A 27,003-nucleotide genomic window follows, 5' to 3' on the forward strand; every position below is an offset into this window, starting at 1 on the left:
AACAAGTTCGAAACGAGTATCCATTCCAGTGAAACATAATAGGTTAAACCAATGTAAAATTGACCACAGCTGGTGATCAAGTGGTATCTTAAACCACTGATGCACCTGTCAGCTTGGTGTAGTGGTCTCTAGCCACATCATGCCAAGTGCATAGAGTAGTGATCTGTTCAGCCACCAATAGGTGTAATGCATCTATGCGGCCATGGTATCACTGGTCTTTTCAGCACCTGCTGTCTTGTATACCACTGCCCTGGTAAGCTGATACCAACGGTTGTTTTGGAGTTGGCATAACTATCCACACCTTTGAAGCTCTAAATTCATTTCAGCAAAATGCACTTGGCTTTATCTGTGCATCCAAGCTTATGTGCAGTGCATTCCACTTGCCTGAGGACATGTGGCAAAATTGCAGCGCATCAAAAGTATGGCCTCTGAGTTTACAAGGAGTTCCACTGTTGTAAACGTGAATGCCAAAATCTCAGAGGCCATGCAAAACCTGATGCATACTTGAAAATTTGTCGCACTGTTATGAAGTTTGACACCGAGTAATAAAAATACGACACTCGTATGAAACTTCTTGCATTATTTTACTACCACAAGCAAGCCAATTAGCCAACACAGAAGTGTTTGTAGTACATTTTCTCCCCCCCTTTCGATTCTATGCCCCATTGGTTTCTTTTACTCTGAAGGAGCTATCACCAGAAGGCTGCAATGAAGACATCACCTGTTAGACCTTCCCTTCTACCTCAATCCACGCTACTTTGCATTGACCTAATGTACTAGAAAGCTGAGGAGGGTGTGTTACTTCTCCAGCGAATCCAGAACATATGTTTATCCCACATGAATAGAGAAAAAGTGACAAGTGGAACAAAAAGGGTCAGTATATTGCAACAGTGCAAATGGACAACACACTAAGATAAAGAAGTCCACGGGAAAAGCACTGTCCTGTGATTCGTTTTGTGTGTTGTCTGTTTGCACTGTTAAAATATGCAGTTTCACCACATTGCCCAACTTCACATCTTGTTGCAAAAAGGGTCAATTTGGCACTGCAGGAGACAGCTCGACACACTCAGCTTTCAGGTGCATGGCATGGCATAAAGCCACTACAACAAACTGACTGGCACATCAATGGTTTGCGATACCATGTGATCAGCAGCTGCCACTGCTATGGTGTTGCTTTAGCCTCTCTAGGACAATTAAATGAGCATCTCACTATTAATTGTCTTAAACAAAATTTTTATATAACATGGCAAAATCGCTCCATACATTGGAACCGAGCTTGTTTTTTTAGTGCATTCCTTTGTTTCAGCTTTAAATAATCTTGACTAAGACAAGGTGGGAACTGAGGATTATGAAATAGCAACCTTCACACTTTTTATTATGTACATAGAGGCAATTTCAAATGGAAATAGCTTAATTTCAATCTCTTGGACAGAGCAACAACACAAATTTGGCTTTTGAAAGAAAAGCCAAAAGCCTTTGCACTCACTGCAGATTACCTCCAAGATAGGGTGCGCGGGCTGTGTATGTGCTCAGCTGCGCTGACAGTCATGCACAACCACGACCAGGCTGAGAGAGGAGACGTGCGCTGACCTGCCCCCCACCCCTAGTGCATGCTTGATCCCGTTAAAGCGCCCTCGTGTCAAGTTTGATAATTGCTGCCGCTTTTTGCATCTTACAGCACCTAGGAGGAAATAGTTTTTTTTTTAAATAACGCAATAGCATGTCTAGTTTTTGGTTGCTCAGCGGATATGATGTTCTGCTGCTTGGCACAAGATCACGGTCTCAATTCCTGGCTGCTGCAGCAGCTGCATCCCGAAGGGGGGCTATTACAAGGACACACCTGCATTTAGGTGCTTGTTAAAGAACCCCAGGTGGAACAAATCAATCTAGAGCTCTCCATTTTTACATCTGTCATAACTCCTGTGTTGCTCTGAGACATTGAACATGAGTCAATCCTACGGCATGGGTGAAACGAGGGTATGATGAAAATGCAAGAAAGTGCAACTAAATGGGCCAAAAATAAGTCTTTGCATTACAGTATAAGGATTTGTGACTGGAAACAGGTGCAAAGAAGTAGGTTTCAAATTTTGTGCAGAGCACATTCAGACTTACGAGTGGACCTACATACAATGAACCTACCACGTACAGGGAATTCATTTGATTTTACTTTCTCCAACAGATGAATGACTGAATTTCTGGTGCTTGCCTAACACATTACTGCTCTTGTTTCTTATTTTCTCTAAGCAGCCACACTCGGGCATCACCTACAAGCAAACGCCTATAAATGTTAGACAAGTGTACATTAGAGGGTTTTCTCTACAGTATGTGCTCTGACTCTTGGTATAGCCATGCTTGCATGTGCTGTCACAAGACACCATAAAGAACTGTTCAGCTCCATGTTGCCTATTTTGATGATGCAACACAAGTTGGGATATCTATTTCTTGCTGTAGTAATGTCTGAACAGCATTTAATAAAAATAATTTGAGGCCTTTGTTTCTCCGCCACATCATGCCAGGTCATGTGATGGCCTACAAGGATTCCATGCGTGTCGAGTGAACCGGACGTAACATTAATGAAGACAAAAAGGGTATAGCAAAACTTATCGGTTATGGACAAGCTTTGCAACCTCTATTACTATGGCTGTACTCCACCCCCTCCTTTGTTTTTTGGTGCTGCCGGTTGCCTCATACATGGAGGAAGAAAAAAATTAGGACAGCGGGCCTCATGACAACTTTGAAGCCTAGTTGTAAAATATATAAAGGAAGACTCAGGGGAAAAAAAATATGTCTGACAGGCAAGCAGCAGCTCCGAGCAGGTGTGGAGAGTGGTGGAGAGCCGATCGTGATGTCACAGAGAGTTACATGAACCAAACATTGCCTGCAAAGATCTGACAACTGTGTGCAGGGCACACTTTTCAAGACTCGACACACCAATGGGCACCAAACAGAAGAAGAGGAGGGAGGAGGGGCAGAGGAGGTTGGCTTGCTGAGGCTGGCAGCCTGACATCATACTCCCTCCTAGCTTTTCCTTTACACCTCCACAGTTTCTTAGTTCATGCAACAAGCTGCAGCCATCATGAAACTTGACACTTGCATGTAGAAAGTGCTAAATGAAAGGTTGTGAGGCACCAAACAGAGCAGCTTGTACCTCACTCTTCATTGTTTTCTTTTATACCCAGAATTTAATGATGCAACATGCTTTACATGAGATAGATTATCAATGACAGGAAATGAACCTGGAGAAAGTTAAGTAAAATAGGAAGTGATCGTTTTTATTAAATTTGTGCCCAGGAAGTCTCACATTTTCAGTATTTTTGTCTTTATTTTTACCCTTCAAATTTTGCCATCAAAATCTGCAACAGCAGTACAGAAGAGAAAATCAATGTTTTGCTATGCATTCAGAATGCCCAGCAAAGTACTTGCAGAAAAAATCTCAAATGAAAATCATTTTTGTAAGCTAAAAGACATGTTTTTTGCCGCAATTGAACACTCACAAAAGGAAGGCGCATAAAGACAACACGGGCGGCACTTCCAACTGATTTATTTTGGGCTGTGACCCAAGAATATATATATACCTACACGCATGCGCTGGCTGTTCTCAGATCTACGTTACCCAGCGGTCAAACAATCTAGTTTCTGATTTATAGAGCACGATAGATGTATCACTAATGCAATTTGTTCCTTTCTTTTTTATATAGTAGGCTTCCATCAACTCACGTGCTGTTTAAAATCTACTTCTGCCAAGAATCCTAATCTCAGAAAACCGTGGTTTGCACATGCAGGCCTTGCAGTGCGCAGGCAAATGTGCCACGCCATCTTTCATTAGATTTTAAACATTTTTAGGGACAATGGTAAAGGGCTTTCGTTTACGCATGAAGTGCCACAGCGTAACACCCTGCAATTTTTAGATTTAAGATTAACCTTTCATGATGGACAAGCTTGTTGGCAATATTTCCCACATGCCAAGAAAGGGTTGCTACCGTATAATTCATGCCATTCCAAAATTGTGAAGCGTGGAATTGCTATGCTCTGCCTGGAGACTGCCCTCGAAAAATCATGTACACACATGATGCAGGCCTCGTTCAATAATCAGATTAAGCGACTGAAAGAAGCACGGTTCCCTGACTCGTTGGTGACCTCAGTCACCGAAAACCTTTTACGGAAAGTTAAAGGTACCAGCGCCACAAGGGAGGAAGAAAGAGCCAGAACCGTAAGACCTGCAGTGATTCCTTATGTTCATAAGGTTTCCCATAACCTCAAGAAGGTGGCAGGCCGGTATGGTGTACCCATTGCCTTTTCTGCCCCCGTCAAACTGGGTCGACTCTGTTCGAAAACCACACGCGACGAGACCGGTTCGCAAGGCTGTGGCAAGAAGCATAGCACGTCCTACGGGAGATGCGCTACAGGCGTGGTGTGTACGAAATTCCCCTTGAGTGCGGCAAGTCCTATATAGGACAGACTGGACGCTGCATAAATGAACGAGCCAGGGAACACGAATTAAATTAATGAAAGATGGCGTGGCACATTTGCCTGCGCACTGCAAGGCCTGCATGTGCAAACCACGGTTTTCTGAGATTAGGATTCTTGGCAGAAGTAGATTTCAAACAGCACGTGAGCTGATGGAAGCCTGCTATATAAAAAAGAAAGGAACAAATTGCATTAGTGATACATCTATCGTGCTCTATAAATCAGAAACTAGATTGTTTGACCGCTGGGTAACGTAGATCTGAGAACAGCCAGCGCATGCGTGTATGTATATATATATTCTTGGGTCACAGCCCAAAATAAATCAGTTGGAAGTGCTGCCCTTGTTGTCTTTATGTGTCTTCCTTTTGTGAGTGTTCAATTGCGGCAAAAAACATGTCTTTTAGCAAGCACCAACTAGGCCAACAAGCAGTTCTGTTGCAGCATATTTTTGTAAGACAGTTTAAAGAAACTGTCAAAAGAGGCTGATTTTTGGTTTTCCCTTTCAGAAGCTAAATTTGACATTTTTTTGTATGTGCTGTAGCTTCATGCAATAATGCACTTACTCTATTTCCATTCACAATGTCCTATATATGACATAAAAATTATGAAGGCAAAAAAATGTGCTTTTCTTCACATTCTTTCCAAGTTGGAAATGGTCAAATGCATAAGCCGCGTTTTACACCTTGTCTCAGTCAATATTTTTCAATGCTAAAATAAAAGTGTGCACTGGATGCACAAGCTTGGTTCTGATGTACCAAATTATTTGCTCTGCTATATTGGCACGCACTAGTTACGCTAGAGGTCGAGGAAGAAGAAGTGTGCGTGGTAGCTGCTGCAAACACGAAATGTAAACGGCTGTTCACTTAGAACTGACTGACTGGCTTTTTTCTCTCGTGACAAACTGGTGGAGGTGCTGGGTACGCATCCATCGTATGCCTACGGGTCCTGAACCAGAAGCTACCGACGCCAGTACCTCGGGGACGGCAGAAATCTATCGAAGCAGCCGTCGCCTCCAAGGTCTTCCACCGCAATACAGTCCCCTGGCAAGCTCCGTGAGGAAGATGTCAACAACTACCGCAAGCCAAACCGAGGTGATCCCAAATGCTCCCGTACCATGCATTCTCAACGCGCCTCGCACGCCTAACCCGTTCCATGGCGACGCCTTTGAGGACGTTGAAGACTGGTTGGACCATTTCGACCGGGTCGCCGCCTTTAATGACTGGGACGATCGCCGTAAGTTGAAGAACGTCTACTTTTCCCTTTTAGACGCGGCGAGAGTATGGTACGAGAACCACGAAGCCTCATTTACCAGCTGGCAGGAGTTTTACCGACTGCTATGCGAAGCCTTCTGCACTCCCGAAAGGAAAGAAAGAGCCGAACAGGCACTGTCTTCGAGGTTCCAAATGCCAAACGAAACCGTCGCCATGTTCGTCGAAGACATGACGCGATTGTTCCGTCGGGCCGACCCACTAATGCCAGAAGACAAGAAGGTGCGTCTGTTAATGCGAGGCGTAAAGGAACAGCTTTTCGCGGGCCTCGTGCGTAATCCTCCTACAACAGTCTCTCAGTTCGTTCGTGAGGCAACAGTCATGGAACGTATGCTTCGGCAGCGGCTCTCGCAGTATGAACGCCAGACCACCATGACTGCTGCATGCTGTCTCGTACCTGCAAATGATGACAGGGAGTCACTTACCGAGCTAATACGAGAAATTGTTCGAGAAGAACTGCAGAAGTCCTATGCATCGGCTCCGACACCTCCCAGTGCCGCGGTTCTTACGGATGTCATTCGAGAAGAAATCGGCAAAGTGGTTCATCCCTCGCCACCAACACGACCCGAACCTCCCACGTTCTCGTACGCGGATGCTCTTCGGGCTTGCGCGCCGTCGACGGGCCGTTTTTCGCAGCCGCCTGCTGGGATTTCTCGACGCTCCCCAAGTCCGATCCACTGCACGAATCCGCAAGCACCCTTTCATCCTGGTCCGCGCAAATCTACAGTATGGCGCGCCCCCGACAACAGTCCGTTGTGCTATCACTGCGGGGAGGCTGGTCACATGTATCGCGATTGCCAGTACCGACGGATTGGTCTGCGGGGATACCATCCGGACGCCCGTTGCCCGCGCTATGGCGAACGCCCGCACGAAATCGAGAAATACTTAGAAAGTAACTGGCTTCCTCCTGCCCAACAGCGAAGACAGTCACGGTCGCCTTCACCTCGTCGGTACGCGTCACCGAACCATGCTCGACCCGCCTTTGATTCCGCTGGAGTCAACGGTGGAAGCCCGCGCCGGGGAAACTGAAAACGGCGACCTCCGGGGGTGAGGCCGCTGTCATGCGAACCGTCAAATATCCTCCGCCGACGCCATCCCCTCGCGACGTACCACTGACGCCTTCATTCGCAACTGCAAAAAAAACTTCTGCTGCTATTACTGCTTCAATCGACGGTCATCCAGTAACTGCACTTGTAGATACGGGAGCTGACTACTCGGTTATGAGTGCCTCACTGGCGACTCGGCTACGCAAGGTGCTGACAGCGTGGGACGGCCCACATCTGATTACGGCCGGAGGACACCTCGTGTCACCCATTGGACGATGCACCGCCAGACTTGCAATTTCTACTTCGACTTTCGTAGCGTCTTTCCTTGTGCTGCCCAAGTGTTCTCGGCTAGTTATACTGGGCATGGATTTTCTCCAGGAATATGGGGCGATCATTAACCTTCGTGACTTTTTCTAACTATGTTTCTTCGGATTCGAATGTGGCGGATGAACATCACCGCGCGGCTTTACGCGTGGTCGATGACTGCGTGACGTTACCGCCTCGAAGTAGCATCTTCGTCCTCGTTGAATGCCCCCAAGAACAACTAGGAATAGGCATCGCCGAAGGTAACCTCACCATATTGCTGGATCGCGAAGTCGGCGTCGCACGAGGTCTCGTAGAGCTCCAACACAGGCAAACCACGATTCTAGTTACGAACTTCAGTGGCGAATACAAACACTTTGCGAGGCATACCACCATGGCCTACTTTGAAACGGTGGCCGAGTCCAACGCCTGTGCTTCGGTAACGACAATCTCGATTCCGGAACCCAGCGATGTGGACTTGACCAGTCACATCAACGTCAACCCACAGCTCGACCAAAACGAGAAGGAGAGGCTCCTTACTCTGCTCTCGTCATTTAGCGACTGTTTTGCCACCACGTCGAAGGTCAAACAGACTCCTTTAATCAAACACAGAATCATCACTGAACCGACCGTCCAACCTGTTCGCCAACACGCTTATCGCGTGTCGCAAAGAGAACAGGGTGCTATTCGTCATCAAGTGAAACAAATGCTCGACGATGATGTCATTCAACCATCGACAAGTCCGTGGGCTTCACCTCTAGTATTATTTAAAAAGAAAGACGGTTCACTAAGATTCTGTGTCGATTATGGCAAACTGAACAAGGTCACGAAAAAAGACGTTTACCCACTTCCTCGAATTGACGACTCCTTGGATCGCCTGCGACATGCCCGTTACTTTTCTTCAATGGATCTACGTAGTGGGTACTGGCAAATTGAAGTTGACGAACGGGACCAGGAAAAAACGGCGTTTATAACACCCGACGGTCTCTATCAATTTAAGGTCCTCCCTTTTGGATTGTGTTCCGCTCCGGCCACATTTCAACGCATGATGGACACAGTTTTATCTGACCTCAAGTGGAACTCGTGTTTAGTCTACTTAGACGATGTAGTTGTTTTTTCCATCACGTTTGAACAACACATCCAGCGGCTTGAGGCGGTTCTTCAAGCTATCCGCACCGCCGGCCTCTCCCTGAAGCCCGAAAAATGTCACTTTGGCTACGAGGAGCTCAAATTTCTAGGTCATATTGTCAGCAGCACCGGTGTGCGCCCTGACCCTGACAAAGCCCTGGCAGTTGCTCTGTTCCCGATACCGAAGACAAAACACGATGTCCGCCGATTTTTAGGGCTTTGCGCGTATTACCGCCGTTTTGTACCCAATTTTTGTGAAATTGCCGAACCTTTGCAACGACTCATCAAGAACGACGTCACATTTGTTTGGGGCCCAGCACAATCCGACGCCTTCCACGACCTTCAGCGACGTCTACAGACACCACCGATACTTGGTCACTTTGACACCGAGGCTGACACAGAAGTGCATACTGATGCTAGTAACGTTGGTATCGGAGCAACACTCGTACAGTTTCAAGCTGGTGTTGAGCGCGTTATTGCGTATGCCAGCCGAACCTTGTCCGCTGCTGAAAAAAACTACTCAGCAACTGAAAAAGAATGTCTGGCAGTCATATGGGCTATCCAGAAGTTCCACCCATACCTGTACGGACGCCCCTTCCGTGTCGTCAGCGACCACCACTCTCTCTGCTGGCTGGCGAATCTCAAAGATCCTTCAGGCCGTCTTGCAAGATGGAGCCTTCGGTTGCAGGAATTTGATGTGACCATCGTCTATAAGTCTGGCCAGAAACACACTGACACCGACTGTCTCTCCCGCGCCCCCGTCAAACCCGCACCACTAGATACTGACGACGATTCTGGTTTTCTTTGTACTCTCCCGTCTTTAAACCTTGCTCAACAGCAACGCCAAGATTCCGAGCTCCAGCCCTTGATTGAATACCTTGAAGGAAGCCGCCCACAACCCCCACGGCTGTTCGCGCGTCACTTGTCCTCTTTCTGCCTACGTGGCGGCATCCTATACAAGCGGAACTTTCACCCTACGGCAGCCGTTTTCCTGCTCGTTGTTCCCGCTACTCTCCGCGACGACGTTCTACGTGCATGCCATGACGAACCAACGTCCGGGCATCTTGGTTTCACGCGTACTCTTGCGAGGATCAAGCAGAAGTACTATTGGCGAAAACTCACAAAAACCGTGAAGCAGTACGTCAGAAGTTGTCGAGATTGCCAGCGCCGCAAAGTTCCACCACTAAAACCAGCCGGTCTGCTTCAGCCTGTCCGACCTCCTTGCTCACCTTTTGAACAAGTCGGGATGGATTTACTCGGCCCATTTCCCAAGTCTTCGGCTGATAACCGCTGGATCGTCGTCGCCACCGATTACCTCACTCGATACTGCGAAACACAAGCCGTTCAGCGAGCTACTGCTTCAGATGTTGCTAACTTCTTTATCAAAAATATCGTCCTTCGACATGGTGCTCCCGCAGTCGTCATCACAGACCGTGGTACGGCCTTCACTGCCCAGTTGGTCCGAGATATTCTGCAGCTGAGCGGAACAACGCACCGTACGGCAACTGCGTTTCACCCGCAGACTAACGGTTTAACAGAGCGTCTCAACAAAACGATTGCGGATATGCTTTCCATGTATGTTGCCACGGATCATAAAAATTGGGACGAACTGCTCCCGTATGTGACATTCGCGTACAACACTGCCCTGCAAGAAACCACCGGGTTTCCTCCTTTTCGTCTGGTCTACGGACGCGACGTCACCACTATGCTCGACGTGATGCTCCTACCAACTTCGTCTCAACCTACCGCACCAGATACAGACGCCTTTGTTCAGCGTGCCGAAGCGGCGCGGCACCTTGCGCGGCAACGAATTCTATCCCGACAAAGTCAAGATGCTCGTCGATACAACATATGCCATCGAGACGTCACGTACAACCCGGGAGATCTTGTATGGGTTTGGACCCCTATACGTCAACGAGGCCGGTCAGAAAAATTATTGCGCCGATACTTTGGACCCTACATAGTTTTGCGTCGTCTAAGTCCTGTCAACTACGAAGTTATTCCAGCCGACACTTCGCACTACTCCCGTAGACCACGTTCCTCTGACATTGTTCATGTTACCAGGATGAAGCCTTACCATTCGCGCTGACTCTCATCCACAAACTTTGTGATGCGGCCCCTGTCGTCTCGTCCGTTGTCTTTCTCATTTCTTTTGTTTTTTCCTTGTGGCATTTAACATCTCCCCAACTTTATTTATTTCTTTTTTTTTTTTGGAGGGAGGGGTAATGGCACGCACTAGTTACGCTAGAGGTCGAGGAAGAAGTGTGCGTGGTAGCTGCTGCAAACACGAACTGTAAACGGCTGTTCGCTTAGAACTGACTGACTGGCTTTTTCTCTCGTGACAATATAAAACTTAATTGAAAAAAAAAAAAATATAGTGAGCACAGTCCTGTGACTCATTATCTGAACAGCTCTTTATACCCCTATCCAAATATACATGTGAAATCCACAAATGCACTCCTTAGGCCACTACTGAGGTGATTTGGCTCAAATTAGTTTCACATAAATAAAAATAACCCATTCTGATGATTGTTTCAAGCAGATCTCTTTATGTTTAGAAAACTGAAACATAGTGACTACAACGATAACTGCAATAACAACAGAGATCATGATTCTGCAAACGGCAACTGTTTAAGCACCTAAAGAGAAGTATTCTGTTCAATAACTTTGGCAGTTTCATTTGTGCATTTCATGTGCACCTTAATAGGGAGTATAAGACCTAAAGCTTCTTTTTAACCAATGAAATTTCAGAGGAATTTACATTCATTTTGAACTGGTTGCATTGAAGGAAAATTTGCTATCTGTCATGAGCAAGAGCATGCGCCTCTACACTGCAATTATGGGTCAACAGCTGCCTATTAAAATTAACAAAAAGATGAAAATGTAGTTTTAGCATTGATTTAAAGTTTCTAAGCCCTTCATGTAGCACTATATTTTGTATAATGCCTGAAAGTATTCAAGACAAAGTGATCATGTGCACCATCACATGAGGCAAGGACTCGGGTTGCTGCAGCCTTCATTATGAACTCTGACAATTGACACAAAGATATGTAAATTAGGGTTTTGAGGATAGGAAAAGACACCTCTAATTAAACACAATCACCAAATATGTCATGAAACACTAGTCTGAATACCTTTGTTTCCAAATTGAAGAAAGGAAGACAAAGATTAATGGGTAAACAAGGCATATATATATTCTTCAAAATACACAATGCCCATTACACTTGGCTAATGTACAAGCTCACTCAAGTGGGCGACATGTAAGTAGACAAGAAAGGCTACCACAGCTTGAATATAACAAAAATGATAATAATGGAATGATGCAACTGAACAGGGTTACAATGCACTAAAAAACAGGATTATGCACTAGTGTAGGACCTCATTACCTCAAACAAGAATAGTGATGCAAACTTGAAGTTGCCAAAGAAAAAATACTTGACATCAAATAATAATTAAAAAATAAAATGAGTTTGCAGGTAACTAAACATTGAAGTATGTTTGAGGTGACTACAAGCTACTATACAATTAAACTGCTTGCTCCTTACACTCATTCAGGTAGCCTTCTTTCCCTAAGAATCAATGATGCCTTCCACAAATGAAAATACTCTCATTGAGAAGAGAGGTTGCAGGAATTTGGTAAAGTACTTTTGGCTAAATTGGTAGGTGCCCCACATGTGAGGTGGCCAGTAGAAAGGTCATTCACAGTTATAATTATCACCACGAAGGAACTGATATGTAGCCATCAATATATCCATCAGTGCACTTTCTTTCTGTAGGGCAAAAGTTTACCCCTTTCATGACTATATAGCTGACGGAGAGCATTGTTATACAGTCCCCTATTTTAACTGTGAAAGGCTGCACTCCAGAAAGTGTCCATTAAACCCTGGACACTTTCCATGGGGTTCTCTCTCATACAATGGATTGGAAAGAAGTCAAGGATGGGTGAATATGGGCACATGGCACATTGTAGTCTAAAAAGGTTGCACATGCTGCCATCATACAGCTGCAACATTTGTGCAACTGCTTCCTTCCAAAAAGTTTTTTTTTTTTTTTCGTTACTGTGAAACTCAGCATGCTGCAACTTTGGATCTGGTTATATTTAGGAATGCTGTGCAGTAACCACAGACACATGTTAAACTCCTGGACTAACTTTTCAACAGTTATCGATCTGTCAGTGAGCGCCAGGGCCTACACTTTCACTGTAATTTGTGGTTCATCACTAAGAGATACTTGGCTACTTCATCTTGCTGGCTTGTTTGACCACACCATTTGATAATAGTGCCAAATATGGGGCATTATTTGCTTAGACCGCCACCAGCACAGTATGAATCTCCCTGGGATTACTTCCCTTTAAAGGGCCCCTCACCAAGACTGGCCATGTTGAGCTGACAAACGCAGAGCATATATTGTGCGATAACGATCGCGACTGCAAAGTATTACATCGCTACACGCCGCAGAAAGATCTGAAATTTCAAACCGAACGCCGTTTTTCCTTCTCCTCACGGCCACTGCGCTCCAGGCCAGAGGATGACGTACTTGCGTCCCTGCGCCTACGTACTCGGGTCCACAGTGTGACGTCACTCGTGGTGACACGTGACTTGGAGAATTATTCAAGGCACCATCTGTTATTTGTGTGATCTGTTGCTTGAATTGACGAATTGAATTTTAGAGAAATAATAAAACACAGAAACGGAATGTCTGCGTATTTTTTGTTTTACTTCGCACCGAAGCAAGAGAGATGTACTTCCGCTTCGTCTGCTTGTTCCCACGGTTGTGCGGTCACGTGTGCAGGTACTGAAACTATGCCATTTTCTACCGTGTTCCAGCGGGTGATCATGCTCTGTGATCCGCTTGTTCTGCCTTAGTATTCGTGTAGCACTGAATTATACTGCTAGTCATGTTTCCTTGTGCACAGTGTGCAAAATTGTGTGCTGCGAGAACGAGAGAACAGCTCATGCGCGCTGCCATCAGCAGAAGTGCATAGCGCCGAAAAAAAAAAAAAAAAGCAAGGAGAAAAAAAAAATGAAGGCGGGGCCTGTGATGTACGTGTCACGCAATCCTCGAGGTCTGGTATGGGAGAACGCAGGGAAGGAATTTCGCTTGCGGAGGCTAGACGGGGCGAGTGGAGAGAGCGTCTTGCTTGGCAGTGGAGCCCGCCTGCTGAAATCATGGGTTCGCGGAACTGAAACATTTCTATCTCAGCTATTAATGAGCCGATTTGAAAATTTTTTTGCGGCAGAACGCTCCCTAGTGGACATGTAACAACTTCCAGTGTATAACCAATATTTACTGTGGGGTCTGGTGAGGGGCTCTCTAAATGCCAGAAACAGATCAGTGTAGGCACAAAAGGCAGCCCCATTCTATTTTTGAATGCCTTAGCAGCATTCTGCTGTACAATAGCACATGATATTCAGACACAATTTAAAGGGATACTAAAGGCAAATATTAAGTAAAACTAAAGTGATAGATTAGTGCTCCAGAATCTCTGAGGTGTCGATATTATCGCGAACAGAGCTGCAATAATAGAGAAATTTAGATAAATGCAGGACATGACTAGAGACTCCCCCGGGACATTGAAGTACTTGCCCGATGACGAAAGCACTGCTCAGTTAAAGTCTATCACTAGTACTCAACCACTCATTGCAATAAATATCCTTGTATTGTATTATAAGACGAAATAAAATGCTACTTGTTCAGTTAAAAGAACTCATTGAAATTACAAAAGGTTTCGCTTTTGCTTGCCTCCGTGCCGCCCATACTTTCGCGTTTCAGTAGTTTCGTTAACACGTAGTGCTGCGCTGGTTTCGTTGACTCGCGAAACTAGCACAAACTGCATACAGCAGAGAATTAAACTTCCATGTTATGTTGCGGGATGCCCAAACAGTCGACTCTACTTGACCAAAAAGGAGCTGCAGCGGTGAATCAACCGCGCTGTCTTGGCTCGGTACGGCCATCTGTCGGGTGCCGTTTTACTCACCGACGGCAGCAAGGGTGGTGATGGCGCATGCAACGTCACCACTTCCCCAGTTGGGTGGCGGGAGATTTGAATTCCGAAAAAGTATTTGGACCATTAAGATGCAATTTTCTCGTAAACTAAGTCGTTTCGTGGCACAAAACAAGCGTTGTGAGGTTTCTGGAATTGTATTTAAACAGTTCACATCGACTTAGTACTTGCCTTTAGCGTCCCTTTAATCTAGAGAGACATAGTCATGTCCTTGCCTGTCATGTATAATGATTGCCAAATTTTGATGCTGATAATTAGAACTTTATAAATGACCTGCATAAATAGCTGCCCATTGTTTGAGTCTTTCTAACCTCCGGTAATCACAGCATGCCCTATTTGACAATAGCTATGTTTTTAATTATACCAAATAACCAAAGCCCGACAGCAAATACAGATCTAATAAAGTACACCCTATTCATATTTGATATCATAGGTATTTGCACATCTTCAATGTAAACCTGTAAAAATGCAACAAACAAAAATACTCACCACGTACTGCAAGATGGCAGACAATACAGTGCAAAGTAAGTTTCTTGCACTCGTCACACTGAACACCGCGAACATCACTTTTGCAGTAATGGCATACTGTAACAAAGTCTGCAAATAAACACAGGTATAGCATAATATTAGCTATAGAATATACCGTATTTACACAATTCTACCGAGCCACCGATTATAACGCACAGTTATATTAAGGCTCAAACACCCAAAAAAATAACTTGGTGCCGATTCTACCACACACATCAAGTACCGAAACCTGAGTCGATGCACACTGTGTTGAACCAATATTACAGAACATACCAAGGCACAGAGACATAGTGGTTAGTGGCTATCGGAGTCTGACGACACTTTCTTTTCGCTGTCTACTGACCACAGAAAGTCTTCTTCAGTTCCATTTAATGCATTAAAAATGCCACACTTATGGAGCCTCAGGCAACCATTGTCTACGGGAACCATTGGCGTAGCCATGTGGGGGGGATTTTTTGACAAAACCCCCCCTTCCCCTCTTTCCCAAGGAACGGAAAGTTTCAGAAGGTGGGCTCTAAAAGAGCGACATGGATGAAAGGGAAAGCTTGAACGTGAAAGCAAGGCGAGGGCTAGTGGCGGTGCGAAATGAAGGGGGAAGGAGAGGTCGTGGGGGCGATCCCCTCTCCCATGCACAGAACACTGCGGCCTCACTCAAGGCGCACTTCTACTTTATTCCCGATTTTCTGATGAACCTCCCCCCCCCCCCCTTCTCACGGAACGGAAAGTTTCAGGAGGTGGGCTCCAAAAGAGTGACGGGGATGACAGAGAAAGCTTGAATGTGAAAGCAAGGCAAGGGCCAGTGGTAGTCCAAAATTGGGCGGGGGGGCGGGGGGGGCGGGGGGGGTCGTCATCGTGAAGGCGATGCCAAGGCGCGCCTTTACCTTATTCCGGGTAGTGTTAGCCATAACTGTTGAGGGGGGATCAGCGCTAAAAATTCCACACACAGATAAAGATGGGACGAACGCATGCATAAAACTTGGGGGCATTGTTGCTCCCCACCAGGCCTTCATGTCGTTGAAAAGCTTGTCATTTCTGGTATTTGACCAAATCATCGACCACGCTGCGCGGAAGAAAAGCATTCTGAAAATAATGCGACTTGCTTGTCTAGGATACGCATATTAAACAACCCCCCCCCCCCCCCCCCAATTTTTTTTTCTTCTTTTTCTTTTCCGTGTCCCTGACTTTCATAATGTTAATAAACTGGAGAAGAGCTTGCTGTTAGGCTAGTTTGTAGATGGCGTTAACAATGAAAAAAAAATATGCAGATCCCATACACTGTGGGAATCAATGTAAGCGAAGCTTTCTGCACTGTTTGCTTTGATTGACGATAACTAGCAAGGATGCTGACAGTGAATGTTTAATTTCATCTACGTTTAGTCCAACATGAGAGTGGTGAGTCGATGTTAAACGTTACCTTGCATGCACCACTGCTGTTTGCGTAGTACACAGAACACACAGGGAGAAGTGTCTGCTTGAGGCGTTGTTGTGCGCCATACTTCATAACCTCCGAGAGCAATGCCATAGACGCAAAGCTACTGCGGCAGGCGCAGAAGTATTGATTTGACATGAGACCGCTTCCGTAGTGTCGACTAGACCGTGCGGGGCTCTTTAATGCGGTTCTGCTTCTGCACGCCCTGCGCAAGTTGTCCACTTGACAAATTTGCATGGTGTTTATTTTTCAGAAACAGTACAAACGTACTGTAGCGTACATTGACATTAAATTTATCCTGTTTGCCTGCAACCGCTGTCGGTCACCCTCCCTTTTATGGGAACTGCGAGCGAAGAGTGGCAAGGCTGTTATTCACTCGTTTCGAAACTGCATCAGTTCTACTTACTCTCTGCCTTCTCTACCCCTCCTCTCTACTATTCTATTTGGCTTCACTCTAGACTAACTCGTTTGTAGAAAGGTAAGCGTAATTTCTGCAATGCTTTTGCGGGGATCACGGATAATTACAGCTGTCAAGAGGCTAATGTGGCGATGCACAGAGAGCTCCAGAGGGCATTGTGCACATTCAACGGGGTGCGAAGGTCTAATGAGTTTCTCGCGTCTCCTCTCTGCCGCGCTTCTACGCTCTGAACCACCCCCGATGCGGCATGCAATACAGCCACACCAGCAGTGGGAAAGTAGAAGGAAGAGGCAAAGAAAGCTTCGCTTTAAAACCGGGCAAGAAACAAGCTAAAAAAGAAAGACCTAGAGAACGCTGATTTGCGCACGGCAAAATATACCATATCTATTCGAATCTAGACCGATAGTTTTTTTTTTTTTTTTTTCAAATCATCATATTCCAAACTCTAGGGTCGGCTTAGATTCGAGGATATTTAAAGATGCGCCAGTTTTTCATTGAAACTGCTAAATACGGTGCATAGCTAGCACCATCTAGAAAAGTCAGTATCGCAGCTGCTACTAGCCGTGCCAGTAGCCAACCGTACACAAGCGAGGTCACCATTTTGACCTGTGTCGTGTCGGCCGTATCGGTGTGCGGCGTGGTGTTATCGCGATGGCACTAAGCAGGAGATGCCACTACAGTGCCGCTTTCAAGCAAAAAGTTGTGATAGCCGCAGAGGCATCGTCGAACATTCAAGCCGTGCAGGACTTCGGCGTCGATGAGAAAAACGTCCGTCGTTGGAGGGGACAACGACAGCAGCTTTTTGCGTGCGCTGCAACAAGGATGGCATTTAGCGGACCAAAGAAAGGCCGTCACCACGAAGTGGAGACAGTTTTGCCTGACTTTGTTCGGACACAGAGAGCAGCTGCCCTTCCAGTGACAACAGAAGTGCTCCAAGCGAAAGCTAGGGAATTTTCGAGGGAGTGAGGCCTAACGCCAAAGGATTTCAAAGCCAGCCGGGGCTGGCTTCAGAAATTCATGAAACTTTCGGCTTCAGCCTCCGACGTCACACTTCAATCACCCAGAAGCTGCCAAGCGATTTCGAAAAAAAGCTGATAGCTTTTCAGCGCTACATGCTGCGAAAGAGAGAAGCGGCAGGCTACAACCTTGGGCAAATCGGCAACGCCGACCAGACGGCTGTGTATTTTGATATGCCAGTGGCATACAACGTGAATGAAAAGGGTGCCAAGGAGGTGAAGGTGCACTCTGCAGGCTACGAGAAGCAGTGCGCAACTGTGATGCTGTGCTGCACAGCTGATGCACATAAACTCCCTCCTTATATGATATTTAAAAGGAAGACACTGCCTGCTTGAGAAAATTTCCCAAGAAATGCCATTGTGTGGGCAAATGAGAACGGGTGGGTGACGGGTGCGATGGTGGAAGAGTGGGTTAAGATTGTGTGGCGATGGCGGCCAGGAGCCCTTTTGAAAAAGAACTCGCTCCTTGTCGTCGACTCTTACCATGGGCACTTGACCGACAACATGAAGGCTGCGCTCGCCCAAGCGAACACGGACCTCGCTGTCATACCGGGCTGCACGACGGGCCAGTTGCAGCCACTTGATGTCTGCATCAACAAACCTTTCAAGGATCGTCTGCGGAAATATTACTTGGACTGGTTGACTGACGAAGACCACATGCTAACAGCAACGGGCCGCATCAAACGTGCATCACTATCGCAGCTGGCGGGCTGGGTAGCTGCAGCGTGGGACGACATCCCAGGTACTTTGATCATGCGCGCCTTTAAAAAGTGCAGCATATCTAATGCGCTTGACGGTACCGAAGATAGTGCACTGTTTGAAGGTGACAGTTACAAGGAACACAGCGACGAGTCTAGCAGCGACGATGACGTTGAATGAGCTCTGCACGTTCAGATTCAATAAATGCTGTTTGCATTTTGTGAACGCTGTCCTGGCTTTTTTGTTCGGCCTACATTCGAGGTAACATATTTTTTTTTTGTTGGCTTCAGACTTTAGGGGGTCGGCCTAGATTCGAGTAAATATGGCATCAAGGAAGGGGGTGCTGGGCCAGGGAAGCTGAGAAACCGCCACAACAAACAGGTGGGAGGGCAGGCAGACAAATGGCCTCGAAGTCCACGCAGAAACAGAAATATAGGAATGTTAGGTTCAACAACCCGGTCAATGTTGAAGAGTGTGACAGTAACCAACAGAAAAGAATTTTAAGAAGGGGAGGGGGGACATGCACAAAAGTTGTCAAGAATGAAGTTGGCGCATAATTATGGACATAGAGAGAGTGTCTCGTCACTGCCCGATCCTCAACTCAAGACGGCTGTGCCAGTCGTCTAGCCGAGGCTCACCTACCCAGTCGTAACGTGCTACTTGTGGAGAGCCCATCCTAACTAAACATCTTGGCAATTTTGAGAATAGACTGGCGTCAGGAGACAATGCTTTAAAATCTCTCGGAGCTACCAGATGGCCCTTATTTTACTGCGAACTACGGATTCCGTAATTTTCACAAAGGCTTCTAAAAAGGAAGCAGCCCTGCTTTGGACTGTCTGCTTCCTCAATTACCGAGTGTGATCAATTAACAATGTGTTCTGCGCAAACCCTTGCGGGTTTGCACAGAACTACTACGTCAATCTCTTGCCTTTGCTTCGTGTTGTCGACAAATTCGACTTCGCCCTACCATCCCTAGCCGCCTGGTTAGCTCAGATGGTAGAGCGGCTGCCCCAGAAAGGCGGTGGTCCCGGGTTCGAGTCCCGGACCAGGATGAATTTTTCTTCAGCTATGAGGCTTTTCTTTCGAGGAACCCGTATGGGTTTCTTTTTTAGCAATTGCTACGAACGGGTGGATGTCCGATTTTCCCTTTATTCATCACTTCTCTCCACCTTGCGGGTTTGCGCAGAACTACTACGTCAGTCAACAATGTGTGTCGTGGGATGACTACAATTCCATGATCGCAAGTTACTTCCAAACACCTCTCCAAACATGTCGTACAGCAGGTCACTGAAAGTGAGTGAAACTTGCATCATATGATACTATCCAAGTTCTTGCACAAAGCTTCATTCCTGTAATTTTAAATCCAGAATAGTATAGCATGCCCACAGTCTTTTTTTACGATGCTGTAAGCAAGACTGAGTGATAGGCGACTTGCAAACAAGTCTGGCCTGCACACAAGAAAACACACAATAGTGCACTGTCTTGTTTTTGTTTGCCCCATTTTTAGCACTGTTAGTTTTTCCAAGTCATGTACCAACTCGGTCATCAACATACATGATATAAATGCATCAATTTGTAAATGAAATTTTAGTTTTCTTCATATCATTTTTTAAATATACCATAATGATGATAGCATAATTTGATGCGAAGTGGCCGCGCACCTTAGCAATGGAACATTTTGTCAGAAGTTAAGCAACCAAAGTGTTGTTTCGGCAACACAAAAACGTGCATCCTCGTTGTTAAAGCGTTCTTGTCCAGGGAGTGCTAGGAGTTACCTTTTGCATGGTGTATAACACACACACGCACGTACACACACACACACATTATGCGTGCGATGTTCTACCAATTCAGCTACTGCGGCACCGTTTTCCCATCCACTTCCTTGGGTATTTATGTTTCCTACTAGAACCCTGGGAATGTTAGCCAGCATCACCACTCATAAACCTTGGCAGCGTATGTGGAACATTCTTTCTGCCACAGGCGTCACGAGTGTGTGATCTTATGGGGTGAAGGCAACTGGTCAATAAACCCATGCATGCTACCTCAAGGTATCAGTGTTGCTGGATTCGAGACCCTCGTTATGTAATAAACGAGAAGAAAGGGGTTTAACCAAAGGGCCCAATTTTTATTAAGCATATCATAACAAACCAACAAACATTGACACCAAGGACAACATAGGGGAAATTACTTGTACGTACTTACTAAAAGAATGAAAGAAATGATAAATTAATGGAAATGAAAGTGGATGAGAAAACAACTTGCTGGAATTGGGGAATGATCCTACGTCTTCGCATTGAGTGTGCGATTCTCTACTGATTGAGCTAATGCGGCGTCGAAGTAGTGGTAGGAAAGATAAACACCCAAGAAAATGGATGGGAAAATGACGCTGCGGTAACTCAAGTGGTAGAACATCGCATGCGTAATGCGAAGACGTGGGATCGTTCCCCACCTCCGGCAAGTTGTTTTTTCATCCACTTTCATTTCCATTAACCCTTTCAGGGCCAATGATGTAAATATACGGTGCCGCGAACAAGTCCAAAATGGTCGACGCCGTATATTTACGGGGCCGTCTGTACATTTAAAAAGCACGCCAATTTCCTCATTTTTTTTCTGTCTGGGTATGTGCTGTCACTATGTGGGAATACAGGGACTTCTTTTCTCACGCCTCCCTCTCTCAGTTTTCATTGCATGGTTTGCTTTAGAGCTACTTTGCTCCGCCGCGTCTATATACTACCGCTCGCGCGTTGTGGCGCGCGCGGGCGGGCAGCAGTTTCGGTTTTGTTCCACAAGCGGTTTCGGTTTCTTGCGCTTGCAAAACTGATGGCTATCTTGTTATTAATCGTTCAAAGGGCGGCCGCCTGTTTCTCGCCCGTTTAGTGCTCACAGGGGTACGCATAGGAAGGATGCCACCATGCATGCGTTTCCTTTTCTTTCTCTTGGGGGGGGGGAGCCTCGTGATATCTAATTGCCTCTAGTTGGCGATAAGATGAAGATTAGCGGAAGTTTGTTGCACGTTTTGCTTTTTTGACGGGCACACAACCACCAGTTTTCTTGGGTTCGCTCACCTACGCAGTTCAATTAGGCTATGGGTGTAAATACTATTAGTGTAAGAGCACGAACATTTGAGACTGGTGAAATATTCTCGTGAGCGCATATTCTAAGCCTTTAAGTATAACAATGCATCAAATTTTTCATTCTTATGAGTTTATTTGCTTTTTTTTTTACTGTTGGTATTGATGAATAAAGAGTACATATATACCAACACAAAATATTTTTTTCTCACTTTACGGTCACCCTAGAAAAATTACGGTCAACTTTTTTCGAAATAGGTCCCTCAGAAGAATTGGAATCTGCAATAAATAAAATGGACCCTGGGCGGTTGCATATGGTGAAAAAAATCGACCTTGAAAGGGTTAATTTATCATTTCTTTAATTCTTTTATTAAGTACAAGTAATTTTCCCTATGTTGTCCTTGGTGTGAATGTTTGTTGGATTCTTATGATATGCTTAATCAAAATTGGGCCCCTTGGTTAACCCCTTTTTTTTTTCTTGTCACACACACACACACACATGCGCACGCACGCACACAGAGAGAGAGAGAGGTGAAAGAGGGGGAGGAGTGTGGTAGTTGTCGGCATATACCCCCCCCCCCCCCCCCAAATACATTTCTGGCTACGCCACTGACGGGAACGGATTCTACGCACCATGGGGCCACCTTGGAATGTCCCTGAGCGTCGCTTTCTTCTGACGACTCATTCTATGGCTAGCAACCTTGGATCGAGCTTACATATATATATACATATATATTTCATTTTTGGTCTTGAGTAGTATCAACTACAATTGTAACGTGCATGCAAATTTGAACGCACCTTTAATTTAAGAAAGAGTGTGCATTATAATAGTGCAAATACGGTAATACTAGCTACAGTGTCAACAGTCATGACTCACCAACTGCTTTCACCTTGGGTGGGCTTGCTGATAGACACTTAAGAACACATGCTCTTTGCTCAAACAGCTTCCATTTGTAGAGTATCTCTGCATACTTTTTTTTGAATTCATCATACTGAGCAGACTTGCAAGGATCAAGGAGCCTACAGAAAAACAATCCATATTAGCTTCAGTAAAAAAACACCAAAACAAACCAAATATTTGCATTCTATTTCAATTTACATACATTTTGATAACGCATAGTTGGCAAGTTTGCTAAAGACGCACAGCAACACATCTTAAAGGGCAACACGTTTACTGCAATAGCAGTTATATGGACAGTCGACGTGCATTCATGCCGTCAGTGCCACTGCCATCATGCTGTCACATATTGATGGCGCACACATGGCCTGCACGCAAAGAGTTAGAATGTTTCCAGAGACGCGAGTGACAGAAAGTGTGTTGAGCTGCAATAATGGTGAAGCCAAGTGGATACATTATCACGCGCCACTCAATTGCTTCGGCAGCGTTCTGTCTTCCACTGCTGGCGCGAGCATTGTGCACACATACACACTAGCATTGCTGCTGAGCAGCTGTGTGCTTACCACACCTAGCACATACACTGGTCTGAACGGACAGTAAAGGTCATGCTAAAATGCTCTATCCTTTACTGGGTGTTGACAAACGCTGAAGTTTTTTCTTCGGTCTCATCTCGTGTGCTATCGAGCTGCAACGCCTGCAAATGCCGCCGTTAGCGCTCCTCATCACACAAACATTGTTAGACGCCTATCAGCTGCCAGGGTGCTGTTCCCATGGTGCAGTAGCAGTTGCCTTGCATGATGTGCTGCTCGAACATGTTGGCCCCTTGTATTGGTAGAACACCATCTGAGGAGCTTGAGCGCAATGCAAAACCATGCTATTGCTTTCAATGTTTCACCCTTTTGGCAGTACTGCCAATAATTGGTAAATGCAGTTGCTTCATTGCTAGGCGATACTGTCATAAATATCTGAGCCAAATATTATTTCTGTACATGTAGCTGGGAGCCCGCAATCTTACTTGAAAGACTTGTCTGCTCTTTCCTTCAACTTTTCAAAGCCCCACTTATTTTCAGTACTCCTATGTAAGGGAAAACATGATGGCTATTGGGGCGAACCTTTTTAAATGTTACGACCAAGCAGCACATCTAGCAGAAGGAAAAATGAAGAAATCTTATCACTGATAAAGTGGTGCACAATCTAGTGGCAGGGCACATTACTACCATACCAATAATATGACAACCGAGATGGGCAGCATGACAGAGGAACCTGCTAAATGATTTTGAGGTCATGCAAGTACAAAAGCTTGGTGCATGATGGGCAGTATTGTTTGTTGTGTACAGGCATGGTGCATGACTTAGAGTGCAGTAGGAATGATGAAAAGGTGAGGAAGGCTGTGAGGACATGGCAGCATTTGATTGCCATTAATTCCACTATATACGAGGTGCATTCAAACATTTTTTTTGTTGGATAAGATTCGCAAGAAGATGCACTTTAATGCCAGATGCATTTCACACCTTTCATAAAAGGTTTAACAAGGCCTCTTTAATAAAAGTTGCAATATGTCTTGGGCATGAAGGAGCATCACTTTGGCAATTTCTTCCTGGAATAAAGCTGCAGAAAAGCAAAAGTTTGAGCTGCTGGTGTTTTATTTCTGTTAGCTTTTTTCCAGTAAGCTGGAACTACTGGGGAAGGCAATGCTTTGCCCACTGTCACTTGACTGTGCTGTAAATTTGGTTTTCCTGATACTTGCATGGTGCATACTGCAGCTCCTTTGGTTGTCTCACTAAAACTGTACAGTGACGCAGTATTTCTTTAAACAGTCTCTCACTAGGCCTTGTTAGAAATTGAGGGCTTACACCGGAAGTAGCCTTCTACCACAATAACTTAACAATGGTTTAGTAATAGTGGAGATAACTGAAATATTGTGAGGCACTGGTGTGAGCAAAAGAGCTACCCTCCTCATAACAGAAGCTCTTATTGCCTTGACCAGTGCCTGCAAGCGGCATTCCTCCCCTGTCTTCTCGCATGAGAGGTTTACATCATGACACCCCACCTGAATATTTTTTCTTCCTTCTCCCTTCTTGCAGTGCCAGGCACTTCTGGAAATGGTTTAGTACGCTTTGCATTTCGTAGGAGCATTTTACACTAGCGTTTAGCATTTTTGACGCCGTCAGAATGCAGCTGCCACCACCAGCAATCATACCCACAGCTTTTAAGCAGCAATAAAATGGCATAGCTATTGACCCAAAGCCACTGCAGGCAGTTCCGGCCTGCAAGAATGCAGACTCCCATGGGCATCCCTCTACACCACAGTTCATTATGTGGTTTCCAATGCACCTCCTGGTCTGCAGATTTATAGTGTCAGCTAGCATCTGAATGGTACATCACACAAGATGGTACACTATTCACTGAAATTTGGCATGGTCAACAAAAAATGTGTGGGAATGAACTAAGCACATGCTTGTTACTGACTCACGGCTTCCAGCAGCTGACATGAATTCTGATAGTGTCACCAGCCATCTCCCCTCTTTCTGTACTTTATGAATAAATTAAAGCTCTGAACCCTTTCAAAATGGTGCACTAATGATGTGTAGAAGATTATCCATAACATACATCCAAAACTAAATTTCTTTAGTGTTTCTTTAATGGTCAGAAGGACATCCCCTACTAAATCTATGCATTCATGAACAACCATCAAGATCATTCTGGAGTCCCTTTAAGTGGCACTTAGTATTTACATGATTGTAAGGCAACTCGAATGTAAGTCGACCCCCCTTCCCCCTCCATATCGCGTGTGACAGGGGGAAAGAAAAGGAAGAGCATACCCGAGGACGCATTCCATAATGAAAACTTATTAGTAGCTGGCATGGTCACTGGACTACTTGTCTTCACTTGGGCCATCGTCCTCACTAGTGCTGCCATCGTCATCGCTGCTACGGTCCCACAGCACGCCGTCGTCCAGTGAAATTCCACATTTGGCAAACAACCACCCCACGACATCTTGTGGAACAGCAGCCCACGCCAAATGCGCCCAACCACATGCAGCCGTGAGGGAGGCTCTTTTGACAGGTCCGGTTGGCAAAAGTTCGCGGTCTTCTGCCGCCAGCCACTCGTACTCACGGCGGAGCATGTCCTTAAAAGGTGAAGGTCTGGGCTTGTTTCATGACCATGTCGCACTTCACTGGCAGGGACAGATCATGCATTTCAGCGACATACGTCGCAAGCTTGGCCTACAGCTCCGGAAAGCGTCCCGCCTGGGCCCGTGGGAAATTCTTTGCTTGCTGTCACAGGTGAAAATTTTGCTTCGCTGCAGTTGCCACTCTCGCACCACCCGTTCAGAAGCATCGAACTTGCAGCCCACTGCGCAGTAATTCGTTTCATCGGCATAAAGTATGGCAGCCCTCTTGAACGCTGCTGTGAACGAGCGCCGAATGTTTAGTGGGCCTGGAGCACTCATGATGACTGAGGAAGCATGGAAGTAGCACGTAGCCGGCAGTCGAGTCGAACGCGTCAAACTAAGAGCTACAGGGTAAGAGAAAGACGTGAGCGGTGTCTGCTCTACCGTGAACTATCGATACTCCCTGCAAGCGTTGCCGTTCTGGGGGTGCTGCCGCGAATGGAACAGCGGCACTTCCATCAGCTATTGATACCCCCCTCCCCCCCATGAGTGTTGTGTGCACTGTAAAACTCTAAAAAATGTTGAAAAACCCTTCCGAAAAGCGAACAAACACGCGGGATAGCGAAAACTATGGGTAGGGCCATAGAGCAAACATAATATTGTAACTATGCTGTAGCTCCCCTGATATCTCGTTCGTCTCGCTTTTTTGGCGGTGCAATGTTTTGGTTTCAATCGTAAGTCAATCCCCCCACTTCAGATTTTCAAACTTTAAAAAATAGGTTGACTTACAATCGTGTAAATACGGTATGTGCACTGATCACTTTCAACGTACTCTGTAGACTATTGCATCATGCTTTGTAGGTCTCACAATGCAACACAGTTTTCATAAAATCATAGCTGCTCACTTCCTGTCGTATTCGAGTGTAGTTGTTATGAGGCATAATCTGGCTTGTCTCTTTATGCTGCTTATGCTGCTTTATTCGCTGCATGTGGCTCCTGCTGTTTCTGTGCTAGCAAGTATTGATCACGACCCTTAAAGGAATCCCGCTCATTCAGACAATAGCTGTTATCTGCTCTCATGATGTCATGAGTGCAGTCATGGAAGTAGACAAACAGTGGGAGGAATTTGCCCATAAAGATGCAGAAAAGCACAATAAATGTCAAGAGCAATATTGTTCATCTCTAGCTGCATTGCAGGCAAGTAACATCTGGCTAAGGTATTACCAACATTGTTATCTAGCAACTGTGACGGTTTATTTACTATGTTTAAGAAGGATTGCAGGAACACTTCTGGAACTTTAAATAAAAGGGTGCCCATGAACAGGTTTGGAGCGTACCTAACAAGCAGGTGACTGCCTATTGAACCAATAAAATTTTTCTCTGTGCTCTCCTGTGTACCACTTAACCTCACCTGTGTGCATACCTAACCTCCAAATGCTGTCCTAAAGATGTGGGAGTGCATTGCAGCCTAATGTCAAAGCGAAACTGTTCCCATCATTTTAGTGCATGGCAAGCCAACACTCCCAGCCCAATTCTACAAGAGACATTTGTGTAGAGCCAGCTAAGCAGGCTGGTGCTACCAACAGAGATATAGTGCAGAAGAAGCTCATCTT

The 27,003-nt window shown here is 45.7% G+C and overlaps 1 protein-coding gene and 1 non-coding gene across 8 annotated transcripts in view; one reads left to right on the forward strand and one right to left on the reverse strand.

The window, feature by feature from the left end:
* The window catches only part of Wdr59 (WD repeat domain 59), a 113,750-nt gene that overhangs the window by 584 nt on the left and 86,163 nt on the right, over positions 1-27,003 (reverse strand). For 4 of the 7 annotated variants that reach the window (XM_055061852.2, XM_055061853.2, XM_050193379.3 and 1 more), the window contains 2 exons: positions 22,255-22,397; positions 14,706-14,813 (listed from right to left, as the gene is read on the reverse strand). In XM_055061852.2, the coding sequence (XP_054917827.1) occupies positions 14,706-14,813; positions 22,255-22,397 (251 nt within the window). Of the gene's footprint in view, positions 1-14,705; positions 14,814-22,254; positions 22,398-27,003 lie in introns of those variants that run through there. The other 3 variants (XR_008608677.2, XM_055061858.2, XM_055061857.2) reach the window with 3 other exon arrangements.
* Positions 19,285-19,358, forward strand: TRNAS-AGA (transfer RNA serine (anticodon AGA)). Its single transcript has one exon. It is a non-coding gene; the product is annotated as a tRNA-Ser (tRNA).

Source organism: Dermacentor andersoni, chromosome 1 (assembly GCF_023375885.2).
Source record: "Dermacentor andersoni chromosome 1, qqDerAnde1_hic_scaffold, whole genome shotgun sequence".
In the NCBI taxonomy this organism is placed as follows: domain Eukaryota; kingdom Metazoa; phylum Arthropoda; class Arachnida; order Ixodida; family Ixodidae; genus Dermacentor; species Dermacentor andersoni.